General features: G+C 49.3%; 1 protein-coding gene across 2 annotated transcripts in view; it reads left to right on the forward strand.

Annotated features, from left to right (window-relative positions):
- The window catches only part of arhgap22b (Rho GTPase activating protein 22b), a 29,636-nt gene that overhangs the window by 12,217 nt on the left and 1,992 nt on the right, over positions 1-15,427 (forward strand). Inside the window, exons 3-9 of one of the 2 annotated variants that reach the window (XM_076034710.1) lie at positions 1,503-1,590; positions 10,853-10,981; positions 12,339-12,546; positions 12,643-12,775; positions 12,906-12,979; positions 13,091-13,212; positions 14,296-15,292. In XM_076034710.1, coding sequence (XP_075890825.1) covers positions 1,503-1,590; positions 10,853-10,981; positions 12,339-12,546; positions 12,643-12,775; positions 12,906-12,979; positions 13,091-13,212; positions 14,296-15,292 — 1,751 coding nt within the window. Of the gene's footprint in view, positions 1-1,502; positions 1,591-6,524; positions 7,902-10,852; positions 10,982-12,338; positions 12,547-12,642; positions 12,776-12,905; positions 12,980-13,090; positions 13,213-14,295; positions 15,293-15,427 lie in introns of those variants that run through there. The other variant, XM_076034711.1, reaches the window with a different exon arrangement.

The raw sequence follows: 15,427 nt of genomic DNA on the forward strand, positions 1-15,427 counted from the left end.
TTTCACTGCCTAGATGGACGACCTGGTCACATGCAGATACATGAAATCTTCAATGGTAGCGGTCTATATCTGTAAAGCCGATGGAGGACGTTGCCCCAGAGGCTGCTAGTGTGTTCTGGGGGCACCTGGCGTGCTAACCAGAGTAAACAGGGCGTGTTCCTGCCGCTGTGGAACACCAGTCGTCTCCAGAGTCGCTCCGTCTCTCTGCTCATATTCCACATTTCTTTTCATCTGTCGCTGCTCAAGCGTGTGATTTGTTTTCTCCGGTGACGTGCTGCCTCTCCTCAGCCATTCGCCCTCTCCGGCCGGCTACTCATGTTATTCCGAGCACATAGCACCCTTGGGATTGACCACCCCCTGCCCCTCCCCCGTGCCCCTCCCCTCTCCAGTTCCCTGCCCTAACCCCTGTACTCCATCCGCCCATAGCTCCCACCCCTTCCATTTGTCGCCATGGAGACTAATGCCGGCGACAGCCCAGGCCCTGCGGTGCTCCGGCAGGCCCCCCTTCCTCCCACTGATGGGGCGGTGGTAGTGGTGGTGGTGGTGGGGTGCCAGGGTGCAGATTAACGCCGGTCCGACCCTGCCGACGCTGGCCAACGTCTTCACAGGCAAATGGGTATTGATCCGGATAATGTGTTGTGATCATCCGCCTCGCTCTCCTGTTCAATCACAGGGAGTCGCTTCTTAAAATTTCATTGGGGTTAAGAGCGGAGTGAGAGTGGAAAGTTAACGAGAGGACGGAGGAGAGAAGTTGGAAACATCGAGTGGGATTTTTTTTTTTTTAAATGTATGGAAAATATGGAGCTTTATTTTTCCCGAGTAATATTTTGACCGATTTAGTCTTATTCTGGCCACACAGGTATGTGTGTATTTCGACTGAATGGATTTGACTGGTGGAAAACCTGCTGAGTCATGGCAGCAGGAAAAGGCTGACTCGTGGCTGGACGTCAATAAAAATACACATTTCCTCTTACAAATTCCAAAATGAGCAAAGACTCTGCATGGCACAGAGAGTTTGGACCTTTATGAATGTCTCTTTATCCCCTCAAGTGTGTTTTTTAGAAGGAAGAAAAGGAGCATAAAATAAAAATAAAGAAACTTTGTGAAGACAGTGAGTATCTAAAACAACTGTAACAGTAGTAACCCAACGTGGCTAACAGCAGAGTGGCTAACAGTAACAACTGTAAGGACCAGTAGTAACCCACGTCTGCCTCTATGATTGTAATTTGCATTACAAGAGAGACTGGGTTACTGAGGGAAAGTGGGTGTAACTTAAAAACTGTGATGAGAGACTGTTTTTCATTCATCATGGTAGTGGGTTTTGAAAAGGCTGAGAAGTTTCCTGATTGGTCGGACAGTTTTGGGAGATCTGAAATAGCTGGTCCGGCCGAGAGCTGGACGTACCTGATTGCTCGACCAGCACTTCCTGTACCGACGCGCCAGAGTTGTCACCGCCCCCTGCACAATCACATTCACCTGTGTGCTCTCTGCTTGTGTTTCAGGGTTGTATACCTCTGCAGGGATGCCAGGTCAACGAGCTCACAGCCAATCTGGATGAACCAGGCAGACACCTGTTTGAGATTGTACCAGGTGAGGGACCGGCGGGTTAACATTTCACTCACAGACACCTGCTTGGCCGTGCTCCTCAAGACTCCTCATTCTCCAGCTGAGAGAAGACGTGTGGTTGGGTTTAGTTATCAAGAAAAAACTGGATTATTTCTGTGTGTGGGTGTGGGTCGGTCAAAACAGTGTGATTGGTGGATGTAAGTTCAACTATAGCTATTAACAGATCTGATGGAGTTTTACTCATTTGTGCCAGACCTCTAAAAGGTCCTACAAAAAGTCTTTGTTTTCCACCTTGGACTCCAGTGGGATTGCCTTTTACAATTAATTATCAAAAAATGATCACATAATAGAACGCATCACATATTAGCTCCCTGTTTACAGCCTTCCACATTTTTTTTAATTACACAATGTTTGGCCTTTCATTTGTTTAAAGGTAAAAATACAAGGTGGTATGAAAGGGAACAAGGGTGTAACCTCATCAAAGGTACCATTGCCCTTTGTGACATCACAACAGTCTACATCCATCTCTGTGTGTACTCTTTTTCTGTTTGTTGACAGAATAGAGGAATATTTTTGGGACCATGTGACCTTCACTGTGTGTTCTGGGCAATGATAACTGGAGTTGAACGACCCTAATCCATAATCGTTCCATAGACTGACAGCAGAGGGCAGTGTTAGCAAAGGTTAAGCCTCCGGTCCCCATTGTCAGACCCCACGGCCGCTAACACGTCTGATGCATTTCCCCACCTTCGTGAACTAAATAGAGGACGATTCAGCCTCTCTGCATCTGCAGCAGCTGCACAGTAACTGAAGCCAGAGCTGCTGCAGAGCTGCTGCAGAGCTGCTGCAGAGCTGCTGCAGAGCTGCGAAGCCTCGGCACAGAGCAGCGGCTGCCTGAGGATCAACATTCTGCTCACGCTGACCTCACGTGTCCTCACAGAGTCCTACAGATTCTCTAAATATGTGGAAATTCACAGTGCCAGTGTAATGTGTCATGTGTTCAGGGCTCTGAGGCTGCCTCCTCAGTGCTTACCTCAGCAGTGTCACAGCTCCCTGCTTCACTCTGTCACTGTGGGCACTATTTGCACAGTGGACCTCGCTATTGTTTAGGATCGCCGACAGACCTGCAAGTGTGTGTGTGTGTGTGTGTGTGTGTGTGTGTGTGTGTGTGTGTGTGTGTGTGTGTGTGTGTGTGTGTGTTCTGTTTGTGGCTGGTCAACATAGCGCCGGGGTGAGAATCCAGCTCAGGTTCTCCAGAGGGGCCTGCAGACCAGTAGATAGCAAGCTCGGCTGAATATCTGCACTCTGTAATTGAGGTAGGAATGCAAAGGTCCAGTGCAGCTAATATTATACCATTACGTGGTGGGTATGGACTTGGAATTACATGGAATTTTAAATTACAAAGATTGACAATGATAGCTGTGAATCCAAATCGCCCGAGATCACACTGACGAACTCAGATTCAGAGATGCTGTTGTGACTCCTGCACATTGATTCCTGCACATTTACATTCACATCATTCAAACCCAGACGAGGCTCAGCACTCTGTTCACGCTCCACTCTTTCCCACCCCTGAGCTTCCACTAGGGGGCAACACAGAATGTGTGACGATAACATTTTGAAACTGACCGAGGGACATGGTTTAGCACTCACTCAGCAACCAGTGTGCTGGTTGACTGTTGGGTCTCTGGTGCACAAAATAAACAGGAGAAAGGTTCAGTACTGCAAGATGAAAAGGGGGTCATATCGGCACCTGTTGAAGTGGAGTCTGTAGTACGTCGGTCAGTGAGTGTATTCCCTTCCAACGCGGTCCCACTCCAGTGTCCTAGAGAAGGTGTCATTGTAGCACAACCCAGCTGTGGATGCAAAACATCCTGTGAGAAAGCAAAACATATTTTTAAAAATGAGGATTTTACGCAGATTCTGTGAGCATAATGATTGACAACCTCCGCCATATATATATATATATATATATATATATATGTATGTGTGTGTGTATATGTATATATATAGATATATATATATACATATAAATATATATATATATGTAATATGTATATATGTATAAATATATATACATATAAATAAATATAACTATATATATATATATATATATATATGGCTGCCTGTGATTACATTGTGTGCTTGGCTTCACACGTTGGCTAAAGAGTGAGACGAATCTGTATGTGTACAAAAATGATGACACTTTGCAATGGTCACATTGGACTTCTGACAGTACAAGCAATATCAGATTAGGCGCCTCCAAGATGTGCTGTTGATTTTTTCCCCCCATCTCACCATCTCTATCCGCAGTGTTTTGTCTCTTGGATGTTTCGGCTCTTTGGGGGAGAAAAACACACAAGTTGCTCGGCACTCTCCCCACTCTGTAATCGGCTTACAGTGCTGAGGGCCCCATTCAGTCCCGTTGTATGAAATGAATGGGCCGAATCGATTGGAGTCTCGCTGCTGAATGCGCTGCCCCTCGGGTGGCAGTGTTGCCTCCGGTTTTGTTGGAAACCGAGGCGCAACGACGGCGCTTTTGTACGAATGACATCTCAGCGAAAAGACCAAAAGGTCGTCAGTACGCGAGACTTTTTGCAGTCTTGTTCTTGGAAGGTTACCTGCGCCGGGTTTAGAGGAAGAGATAGCACGCGACCCTCAAAGCCACGCAGATTGTGATAAAACAGCAAAAAGGACGGGAAGACTGAGAACTGATTGATGAACCTTCGTCTGAGTTGGGCTCTGAGATGAAGTCGCCGCTTCGCCGTCGGCATCCATTGAAGGCTCATCCTTCACAAGGAGGACGTTCATCTGGGCCTTGACGTTGACAGATGGACTTTGTGTGTGTGTGTGTGTGTGTGTGTGTGTGTGTGTGTGTATACACAGCCCCTAAAACAGTGGTCACCAACCTCCTACTTCATGGGTACTGAGTCACAGGAAGGATAACCAGTTTGCTGCACTCTCCTAAAATATCACACTTTCTCAGTTAGCCTTTGGTTATTGATGATACTGATCAATGTGGAGACACTGACCATGTTAATGATCAGTCAATTCATTCATCTTCTATACCCGCTTATTCCTATTCAGGGTCACGGGGGTGTGCTGGAGCCTATCCCAGCTGTCTTAGGGCGAAGGCAGGGTGACACCCTGGACAAGTCGCCAGTTCATCACAGGGCCGCATAGACACAGACAACCATTCACACTCATATGCACACCTACGGACAATTTAGAATGTTCAATTGACCTCACATGCATGTTTTTGGAGTGTGGGAGGAAGCCGGAGAACCCGGAGAGAACCCACGCAGACACAGGGAGAACATGCAAACTCCACACACAAAGGTCCCAGGCCCGGGCCCCGGAATCGAACCCACGACCTTCTTGCTGTGAGGCGCCAGCGCTAACCACTGCGCCACCGTGTCGCCCCTGACTTAACAATGTTGGATGAAATTGAATTTTAGATGCAGCTCAACAATTTGTGTTATTTTTAGATTTGGGGAGAATTGGGGCGACTCATGTGGTCTTTGGGGGCAAACTGGTGGTGGTGGGCACCGTGTTGATGAACCCTGCCCTGAAGCAAAACCCATTGGCAGGTTTGTTGTGTCTGGCAAGGCTACAGTGTCGGTCGCCCCTCCAAACCCCCCCTCCACACCAATGGTCTTGGCTCTTGGTCTTGGTTTCGGTAACGTCTGGTTTAAACCTTTCCCAATAATTCTATCATGACATCATGGGAAATAAAAGAGCCTTGGCCGCCGCTCCCGAAGAAACAACAGCCGAGGCCTTTTCTTCACAGGCCGGTGAGTGTGAAATCGCGGCTCAGCGCTGCAGTCTGCCGGGTCTCAGGGTGATCAGCGGCCGTAGCAACTGTCCCCGCCGGCGGCAGCACATCCAGCCGTCGCAGCGCCTCGGCTTAATCTTCCGACGTCGCTCAGCCGAAGGCACAAGGCAGAATCTCTCTCCCTCCTACTGGGTCACTCTTCACAGTACAAGTACAAATAACAGCGGAGAACCAAGCAATTAGAAACTTGGACACCCACCATGTTTTGTTATCAGGCTGCACCCCGGGCGGAGCGAGCAGTGCACCCAAACAAAAGGCCATTTCAGCAGTCATGTGCCTGAGCCCGAATTAAACCCCAGTCCCTCTTTTAAAGCTCGCAGGCACTGAAGGAAATGGGCAAATAATTGGATTTTTCGAAAATATTCCTTTGTGTTTAGCAGATGACTCGGGGCTGTGAAGCCCTCTGTTGTGGTGGTCCGAAGCCGGTAAGCCATCTGGGAAACAAAACATACACACACATGTGTACGCACGCACACACACACACACGCATACATACACACAAATGCCATGCGCAAACGTGACCGCCTCTGCTAATTTGGTATTGTGGCCTTAAACCATTCAGGCAGCTTACAAACACTTGCACACCAGCCGTGCCTGCAAAAAAAAAAACACGCTAGCAAGCCTCACGAGCCAGCGAGCCACCGACAATAGTCCAGAGTGCTGCTTGTTACAATATAGACAACTGAATGGAAGATGTATGCAAACTCAAATAACCAGAGAAGCCACTGGTGACAAAGACGGCCTGCAGAGCAGCTCTTTATCAACACTCTTGATTTCCCACTGGGGACTCAACACTGTAGTGTGTCGCCCCCCCCCCAAAGCCCGACCTCACTGCTCTCAGTGTGAGTGCCACTGATACGTCTCAGGCTGTTTGTGGCCAATCAGAACTCATCTTGCAGCTGCACCACTTTCTTTGATTTTTTTTCTTCTTTTTTGATATATCTCTGATATATATATATATATATATGCGTATATATATACATATATACATATAGTGTGTGTGTATATAAATAGACACACACTAGGGCTGTCAGTCAATTAAAATGTTTAATCGTGATTAATCACATTAGTGTCCTGAGTTAACTCGTGATTAATTGCAAAAAATAATTTACCCTGCTGTATATGTAACTTAACAAGATATTTATTGTGTTTCTTATATTATTAGAACAGTAATAATTCCTTTGTGGCTGAATACTAAACGCACACTGACAGGCAGGCTTCCTTAAAAATTTTACACACTGGACCTTTAACAGCCCACAGTTACCTACCTGCCTTACAGTCTAAATACGGGTGAGTGGGGTAATAAACAGACTGTACTGTAAACACAACACATACCCAGCACGGTGCATGCACGTCATATTGTATGTACATTGCCCCGCCCCTCTGCCCCTAGAGGACTCTGATTGGTCCAGTCAAATTCCAACCAGCTAAAAGCGAGACAGATTAAAGTTTTTAACAGATCTGCTGAGCAGATCAGCCTTAAATTAGCACAAACCAGACTGTCTTTTAGGATTAATCGCTTACAGATTAAAACAATGACAGCATTTGTTTTTGTTTTTTTAACCAGGAAACTGTTTGACTTCACTGGGCGACTTCACTGGTTTGCAAGCCTTTCTGACTCACACTGGCTGAGTCAGTACAAGCCACCGGCTTCCACTGTGCCTGCAGCCACAGCCTCCTGCTCATTTGCAGGCAAAGGCATCAAGTGAAAGACTTTAACGAGAGCTCCTCTTCTCCTCTGCTCCTGCAGCGCAAGATTAAAAAAAACAAAAAACAAAAAGAAACTCTAAAGTAGATAAATGCCAAGTTTTATGACCATCTTCCCATCGGCTGAAAGCCGTCTTCTTCTTCTCCTTTCGGGGTAGAACCCAAAGTCTGCCAGGCCGGTATCTCTCGGAGATTGATTAGCACTGTCTGCCTTCCCTTTGTGTGTGTGTGTGTGTGTGTGTGTGTGTGTGTGTGTGTGTGTGTGTGTGTGTGTGTGTGTGTGTGTGTGTGTGTGTGTGTGTGTGTACAAGTTTGTTTGCTAAAGATTGGAGGAGGGCCCATCCCTCTCCCGCTGAAGCACACACACTCAGAGGAGCCTTGTTCTTGTTTCACTCCTCCGGAGGGATTTGCTTCTCCACAGGGGTGCTGAGGGAACGGACCTGCTGCCCACACGGCCTGAATGAGGCAGACCGGGGATGAAAGCCGGGGCGCCACTGAATGGAGAGAATAAATGAGTGAAGGGCGAGTAGCAGGACTCGCCTGACGGGGCTTTTTTTTTTTTTTAATTCCCTCCTCTTCCTCCTCCTCCCCGCTGGCACCGAGCATGCCTGACTGGCAGCTTCTGGCCGTCTGTGGTACCTGCGAACTGATCTGCTGCCAGGCGGGCTCGGCGGCGGCGGTGTCGGAGAGGCCGCTCGGTGCTGCAGCTCCAGTTCGGGGCCAGTCTCAGCTCACTCAGACATGGGGCCGGTCTGCTGCAAGCCGGACAGACTGAAGAAGCAACATCTGCAAGGTAACGCTGCTGGACGCTCAGAGCTCAGCGCAGCCCAAGGCTGGAAGGGGTTTGCTTGGAACCGGCTTTTATTTCTGGGTTCTTCTGTTTGTTTCAGAGGATATTTTTGGTGCTTTCTTGGCAGCGGCAGCAGCATTTTTTACTGGGAAAACATCTTTGCTGAAGTGCTCCCTGTCTGGGCACTTTTCTCTTGTTTTGTTGGCTCAGCTGCACAAACGTACAGATGCCGACTGACTGCGGCGCGTCTGCTGCGCTGCTGGGTGTGTGTGGAGCTTTGCAGCAACACGAGGTCAGACCTCTGCAGGGTCCGTGAGGTCACGCCGCGCTGTGTGTTTGACTTTTCACCTCGCAGGTGCTTTTAATGTGGTGCGATCGGTTGTCTTTGCTGTGCTCGTCATCGCTCCCACTGTCTGACTTGACTCTTTGCTAAGCGCAGGATCGCACTGTCGCACCTGTGATGTGAGCTCTGGTGGGGAAAACATAGTTAATTAACACCCAATTCATTTGAACTGAACATTGCAACTGAATATGTAACTCAACAGGTGGCAGTGCACTGGATGTGTTGGGATAGATAATGTAATGCATGCATTCCGTTTAGCGCCCTCATCTGGCCTGTCAAGTGAGTGTGGCCACCCTTCTGGCCTATATCTACTCGCTATGGATAAGGCTTATAACAACATTATTTAACGTTAATGTTATAACAACGCAGCTCTCTGTTTAGTCTTGAAGAAGACAAAAAAAAAAATCCATATTTTCACAGTAGCTCTCCTCAGTTCTAACATCTCGCTCGTTCATGTGTCATTGAGTTCTTTTTTTTTCTTTTGGTTTCTTTTTTCAGTGAAAACCTGACAGTGCGGTCGTTCCTTTTTATCGGGAGAGGCTGTCCGAGCTTTTACGAGTATTTTTCCCTGTAGCCGGGGGGCGACGCCGCCCTTCGGTTGCTGCTGACAGCAGCTACACCTTCCTGGTTCCTCGGCTGGTTTGGTAACTGTCTCCTCTGGCGGTCCCTGGTCTCGCTTTGCTGAGAGTTGAATGGTGTGTGCACTGCACGGTTTCACTGGCATGCTTGGCAGGCCGACAGTTAGCCCACTAGCATTTAGCTAGCTTTTACTGGGCAGTAAAATGGAGCAGGGCAAACACAGTATAAAGGGTCTCGGCTGTAAATACTTTTAGCCGTCAAAGTATGCTCTAATGGTTTGGTACCATCTCTCACTTTAAAGGTCCAATAATGTGCAGAGTTCCCTTCCAGTTTTCTGAAGGAAATATTTGCATCCAGCCTGGCAATGATCGCAGCACAAACGGCAGCAGGCTCCCTCCTAACCCTACTTTTGGAAATCAGGTGCTAAAAAGACTGTTCTGTAAGTTCTGTAAGGAAGATCCAATCAGATATTGGTTTTAGCAGGAAGCTAACATTTTTGCAAGAAGTTGTAAATTGAGTTTTAAAGAAGACAGAGTTGTTATTTTGGATAATTGATCATACAAGGCTTCTCTACGGGAGAAGAGGATGGAATTAAAGCTCTGAGGAGAAGGTATGTAGGGACCTTTAACCATCTGGGTAATTGCATCCTGCCAGAGGACCAATCAGGTACCACAATAAAACCACATCTGACTGTGATCAGCGCTGTCGGCATCAGCAGCTTCAAGCCTCTCCGCTTGAACTCTTCTTCTTCATTATCGTCTTCTATTTGAAGTCGAGTCCGAGCTCCTCTTCTTTCTTTTTTTACTTCAATTTTCAGGATGTAAACTTCTCTCCCGTTAAATGTCAAACAGTGAAGGAGTTGCCTGTGAACATTCAACAGCCCCAAATGTCATCCTCGGTGTTGCGAGAGCCGTGTGGAAACCTTAATCTTCACTGACGCTCAGTATCAAGAAGAAAAAACCCTGAAGTCGCTCTGATCTTTTGCCCTGAAATTCATGTTTGTACTCTCAGTCATTCATTCAGGCTCTGTTGTTGTCGCTAAGTTGGGATGAATTTCAAGTGGCTCTGTATCCAAATGTGTGTGCGCGACCTTTTGAGGGTGTAGTTGGTGTGTCACGGCTCCTTCATGTCTCCTCTCTGTGTCCAGTCTGAAGCACTTCATCGAGTCATGAATTCATCGTGTGTGTGTGTGTGTGTGTGTGTGTGTGTGTGTGTGTGTGTGTGTGTGTGTGTGTGTGTGTGAGATTGATTGGTTATTATACTTCCCTTCGTCTTCATCTCCACGCCGGACCGCTGCGTGCTGTTTGTCAGCACTGTGTGAGTTTGCGAAGCTGGGCGACAACGGCACTTGGCTTTACGGCACCGCTGTTTCTATTTGAATTTCTCACAGCTTAATGACTGTGAAAACAGCAGCATCCAGCACTGATGACTAGCGGGGAACTGCAGGCAGCCCTAATGACTTCAAACAAACAAACAAACAAACAAACAAACTGTTTCAAATGGCATCCCTGTTTTTAAAGAGATGGATGGAAAGGGGAAGAAGAAAAAACGGTTGACCACATTCAAGCCAACAGAACTCTTGACTGTAGTAAAGAGAGGAGAATGAATGTAAAATGGGACAGATTTTGTGTTTCTTTTAAACAGTCATAGGTTTTTCCTACCCTTTGACATGTTTCGGAAGTTCCGCCGAAACATGTGAAAAGGAGGGAAAAACTCTTAAACGAAAGATTTAAATCCACTCAGAATCGAGGACGTAATGAACACGATTGATCTAAAATGTGACAGTTCTGCCACCTGGTGGAGGAAATGAGAGGTAGCAGGCGTTCAGTGAAGATCCAGCTCATAAAGACAGAGTGGTGTCCCGCACCCCCACCACCTCCACCCTCTCTTCGGCATCAGTGAAGCCATCAGCCTCCAGCCCGTCTCCCTTTTCACTGGATGTACGCTTCCTGTTGTCTTTGACCGACGCTCTGCTGGAAGACGAAGCGGCAGCCTGTGTCAATCTCACCCGTCTCCCCCCCCCCCTACACAGGTGGAACGGGAGAGAAGGACCGCGCACCAATCAGCCATGAGTCCTTCCTGCTCATGGCCAACTCCCAGACGGACATGGACGACTGGGTCAAGGCCATTCGGAGGGTCATCTGGGCGCCGTTCGGAGGAGGTAGGCTCGTCGCCGTCACTATTTATGATCAACCTATTAGGTTCTCGTCCTCCGCTGCACTTTATCCAGTTCTTTCTGCTGCACGCCCAGGCGAGGGCGCCGGGAGTCCCAGTGCTGCGGCGAGCCGGTGGTTAATTCTCACCCTTGTCTGCTCCGCTCTCCTTCTCTAACTGGTGCGCTTGACAGGAGGCCAGAAATACAACCGGGCACGTCTGAGTTGTGAAGGGGAGCAGCTGTGCAGCCCGGTGTTGGGTTACTAACAAGGGCAATATTAATAGAGGATACATGTAAGATAGCAGCCACGACACATGGTTGGTCGGCCGTGACATCACTTGCCTGGACAGTCGCATTGCTGCGCAGAGTTAAGCACAATTTAGTGAGAGGAATTGAACTGCTTTCATGAGACCGTTGTGACGAGGAATCACATGGCTTCACACACAGCAAAATCCTAATCACAAGTTGGGTTATATCATCTCATGTCTGGATTTTAATGTCATTAAAAAAATTTGAAATAAAAAACATTTTTGTTCTTTCAAATGAATAATGTATTGTTGCTCCTCTCACTGAATCACAAATCCAAGGCCAGTAGTGAAGTAATTCACTGTGGTCAGTATTGAATCAATGCTGCAATGATTTAAAACGCTCATTTATTTTATCAGGCTGCATTTCATTTTTATTTCATTTTCACTATTAAACTGCTGTGATTGATGTGGAGACGGGAGAAGTTTTTGTTGAGTGCAGAATTTTTTTTTTTATTAATGTCAAAGTTTTCACAGTGAGATTTATGGCTTGAGTCTGGTGCTGAGGTGACACGTTACCTCACACTGTCAAGCTCTCCCACCTCCCCCTCAGATTTACAGGGGTCTGCAGCGTGTGACTCTCGGGGTCTCGGTTCCAGAATAGATCTGTCGCCAGCTCACCGACCCGTTGTTAGCGGTCACGCTGCAGTCTGACCCCTCGTCGCTCGTCTGGTCTGGTCTGGTCTGGTCTGGTCGTCGCAACCGCACTAGTCTTTGCCGAATGCTGGATTAATCGTGCGCTGGGGTCAAATGCCGGAACCGGAATGGACGAACTTGGTGAAGTGTGGCTTTGGCGCGTATGAGAAGCGCTCCCTGCCTCTGTGCAGCTCCTGCTCGCTCACGGTGGTGGATTACTGCGAGCTGTCAGCCGTCTGCCACTGCTGCAGCCAGTCAGCAGGTAACGGCCACCGGGGATGTACCTGCCTGATCTCAACCTCATATACTGTTGAATTCAGTGAGGTCGAACCTCATACAAGAAAAAAAAATGCTTGATTTTATTCCGGGAAGCTCTTCATCCGGAAGCAATTCCTGGCAACTTTACTCTCGTCTGTCTCCAGGGATATTTGGCCAGCGGCTGGAAGACACGGTCCAGTATGAGAAGAAGTTTGGCCCTCGGCTGGCCCCGCTCCTGGTGGAGCAGTGTGTGGACTTCATCAGGGAGAGGGGTCTGGACGAGGAGGGTCTCTTCAGGATGCCTGGACAGGCCAACCTGGTCAAGGAGCTGCAGGAGTCCTTCGACTGCGGCGACAAGCCTCTGTTTGACAGGTAAGGACACAGGACTGGCCGGAGCCTCCGTGGGATTGAAATGAGATGAGACGAAATGAAATGGATGCGTGGTAAAAAATGTTTAATATGTTGCAGTAACACAGATGTCCACACGGTGGCGTCATTGCTAAAACTTTACCTGCGAGAGCTGCCTGAGCCAGTCATTCCCTTCGACAAATACGAAGACTTTCTAACCTGCGCACAGCTTTTGGCCAAAGATGAAGAAGAGGTGTGCAACACTTTCCCTCCTGTGTGTGTGTGTGTGTGTGTGTGTGTGTGCGTGTGTGCGTGTGTGCGTGTGTGCGTGTGTGCGTGTGTGTGTGTGTGTCTTCTGACAGCTGTCACTCTGCATTTATCAGGGGATCCAGGAGCTCGGAAGACAAGTTAGCACTCTACCTCTACCCAACTACAATCTCCTCAAGTACATATGCAAGTAAGCCATCCTGATGTTAGCGCAGTGTACATCAATACACCCTGTAGTTTACCAACCAACGACCGCCTCTGTGTCTTCAATATTTTTGCGCTGACTTCCCTTGCTGCACAGATTCCTCGACGAGGTCCAGTCTCACTGCAACGAGAACAAAATGAGCGTCCAAAACCTCGCCACTGTGTTTGGACCAAACATCCTCCGACCCAAGATGGAGGACCCGGTCACCATCATGGAAGGTGCGCAGCGTTTTCCTTTTTCAGTTAGTGTGGTTCTCAGAAGTTTACATGTTCTCTCTGCGTCTGCATGGTTTTCCTCCGGGTCACTCCGTCCATCACTCCGTCCATCACTCCGTCCGTCAGTTCCTCTATCACTCCGTCCATCACTCCGTCCATCAGTTCCTCCGTCACTCCGTCCATCAGTTCCTCTATCACTCCGTCCATCAGTTCCTCCGTCACTCCGTCCATCAGTTCCTCCATCACGCCGTCCATCAGTTCCTCCATCACGCCGTCCATCAGTTCCTCCATCACTCTGTCCATCACTCCGTCCATCAGTTCCTCTATCACTCCGTCCATCAGTTCCTCCGTCACTCCGTCCATCAGTTCCTCCATCACGCCGTCCATCAGTTCCTCCATCACTCTGTCCATCACTCCGTCCATCTGTTCCTCTATCACTCCGTCCATCAGTTCCTCCACCAGTCTGAAGAAACGAATATCAGGCTACCGTGACTCTAAATTGTCCGTAGGTGTGGATGTGAGTGTGAATGGCTGCTTTTGTCTCTCTTGTGCGGCTTCTGTGATGAACTTGTGACTTGACCTGGGTGGAACCCCCCCCCTCACCTTGGGACAACTGGGACGGATTCCAAAATGGATGGATGACAGTTTGTGTGGTGGTTTGTCAGGCAGCAGTGGTGTGTAGATGATGAAGGAATCTTTGTTGACACCAACTTTGATTATAGGAGTAAGTTTAGGAGTGTAGGAGTAAGTCTATTAAAGAGAAAGTCTAGCGTGAGTCAGGCAGAGGTCCACCTGAGGGAGCCAATGTCCAAAGACACAGCTCCAGCACCACAGATGTAGAGATCTGATGACTAGATGGTCATTCTCTTGGGGAAACATATTCACCAGAATGAATGGAGTTAGTCACATGAGAAAATGTTTGAATTGAATGGTCACATGGTTAATGTCAAAACATATCAAGTTGGGATGCACCGATACGGATACTGCCTGTTCTTTCCTAACGTATGCCACAGAATATTGTAGACACTACATTTGCATGTTCAGCTTTACAAGCTCACAGTCTGGTGTGTGTCCCCAACTGCACAGGAACCTCGTTGGTCCAGCACCTGATGACCATCCTCATCAGGGAACACCTCCGCTTGTACTCAGGCAGGGACCAGGAGGGGCCCACCGTACCTCAGACGGAGCTGCCGCTCCACCAGCTGCAGCACCGCAGCCTGGGAGCCTGGATCTCCGAGGAGGACCTCCACAGCTGCCCGCCCAGCAACCCCGAGCAGGAGCTCCACAGCAGCGCCTCGTCCCTGGACGCCAAGCTGTGCGCAGCCGTCTCCCCCAACCAAACCCCCAACCTCAACCCCAGTCCCAAGCTGGGGTCGTCGGCGGGTAAAGGAGAGACGCTGGTCAGCCCCAGTAAACAGGGCAAGACGGCGGCGTCCTGGAAGTACTCCTTCAAGAGCTGCTCTGCTCCTCGCTGCCAGACTCAGGCTAAGCAGAGCAGCGGCAGCAGCGGCAGCGGCAACTCCGGTGCCGACGTCACCAGCGTGTCTTCTAGCGGTGGCGGCGGCGGTGGCGGCAACTGGCTGATGAATGGCCTGTCCTCGTTGAGGGGCCACCGCCGCACGTCCTCGGGCGAGCGCTCGTCCCGTGACCGCGACTCCAGCGGCTCCTCGCAGAGACTGTCCACCTACGACAACGTCACCTCCTCCTCCAGCCTGGGCAGCGTCCCCAGCGTGGCCAGCACGCCCTGGTCCACCTCCTCCTGCGAGATCTCCGTCCCCGACTCGGCCAGCGAGCCCTCGGCCGAGCGCGGCCGTGGGCCGGACGGAGGCGACGGAGGGAGCGCCACCGCCACCACCACCACCACGGAGCCGAGCTCGGAGCAGGACAGCTGCGAGGCCATGGAGCTGTGCAGCAGCAGCGACAACGGGAACGCGGTGGCCGCGGCAGCAGCCGCCGCAGTGCTGCCTGTCGTGGTCGTGTGCGAGGAGGCAGACGGAGCCAACGCGTCGCTCGGCAGTTTGGTGGAAGGGCTCAAGGACGAGTTGATGAAGCAGAAAGGTTCCTACGAGGCCAGGATCCAGAAGTGAGTGTCTCCTGTTCATGTACAATTGTTTAGAAATAGCAAGTGGAAGTTGAAGGTTTAACTGTGCAACACTCCTGTTAATTTTCCCCACATAAATTGCTTACCTGATGTCATGTGGAAAAGGATTTTGATGGT

Source organism: Nelusetta ayraudi, unplaced genomic scaffold (genome assembly GCF_046127955.1).
Source record: "Nelusetta ayraudi isolate G7.1 ecotype Tasmania unplaced genomic scaffold, CSIRO-AGI_Nayr_v1 ptg000042l, whole genome shotgun sequence".
Lineage (NCBI taxonomy): Eukaryota > Metazoa > Chordata > Actinopteri > Tetraodontiformes > Monacanthidae > Nelusetta > Nelusetta ayraudi.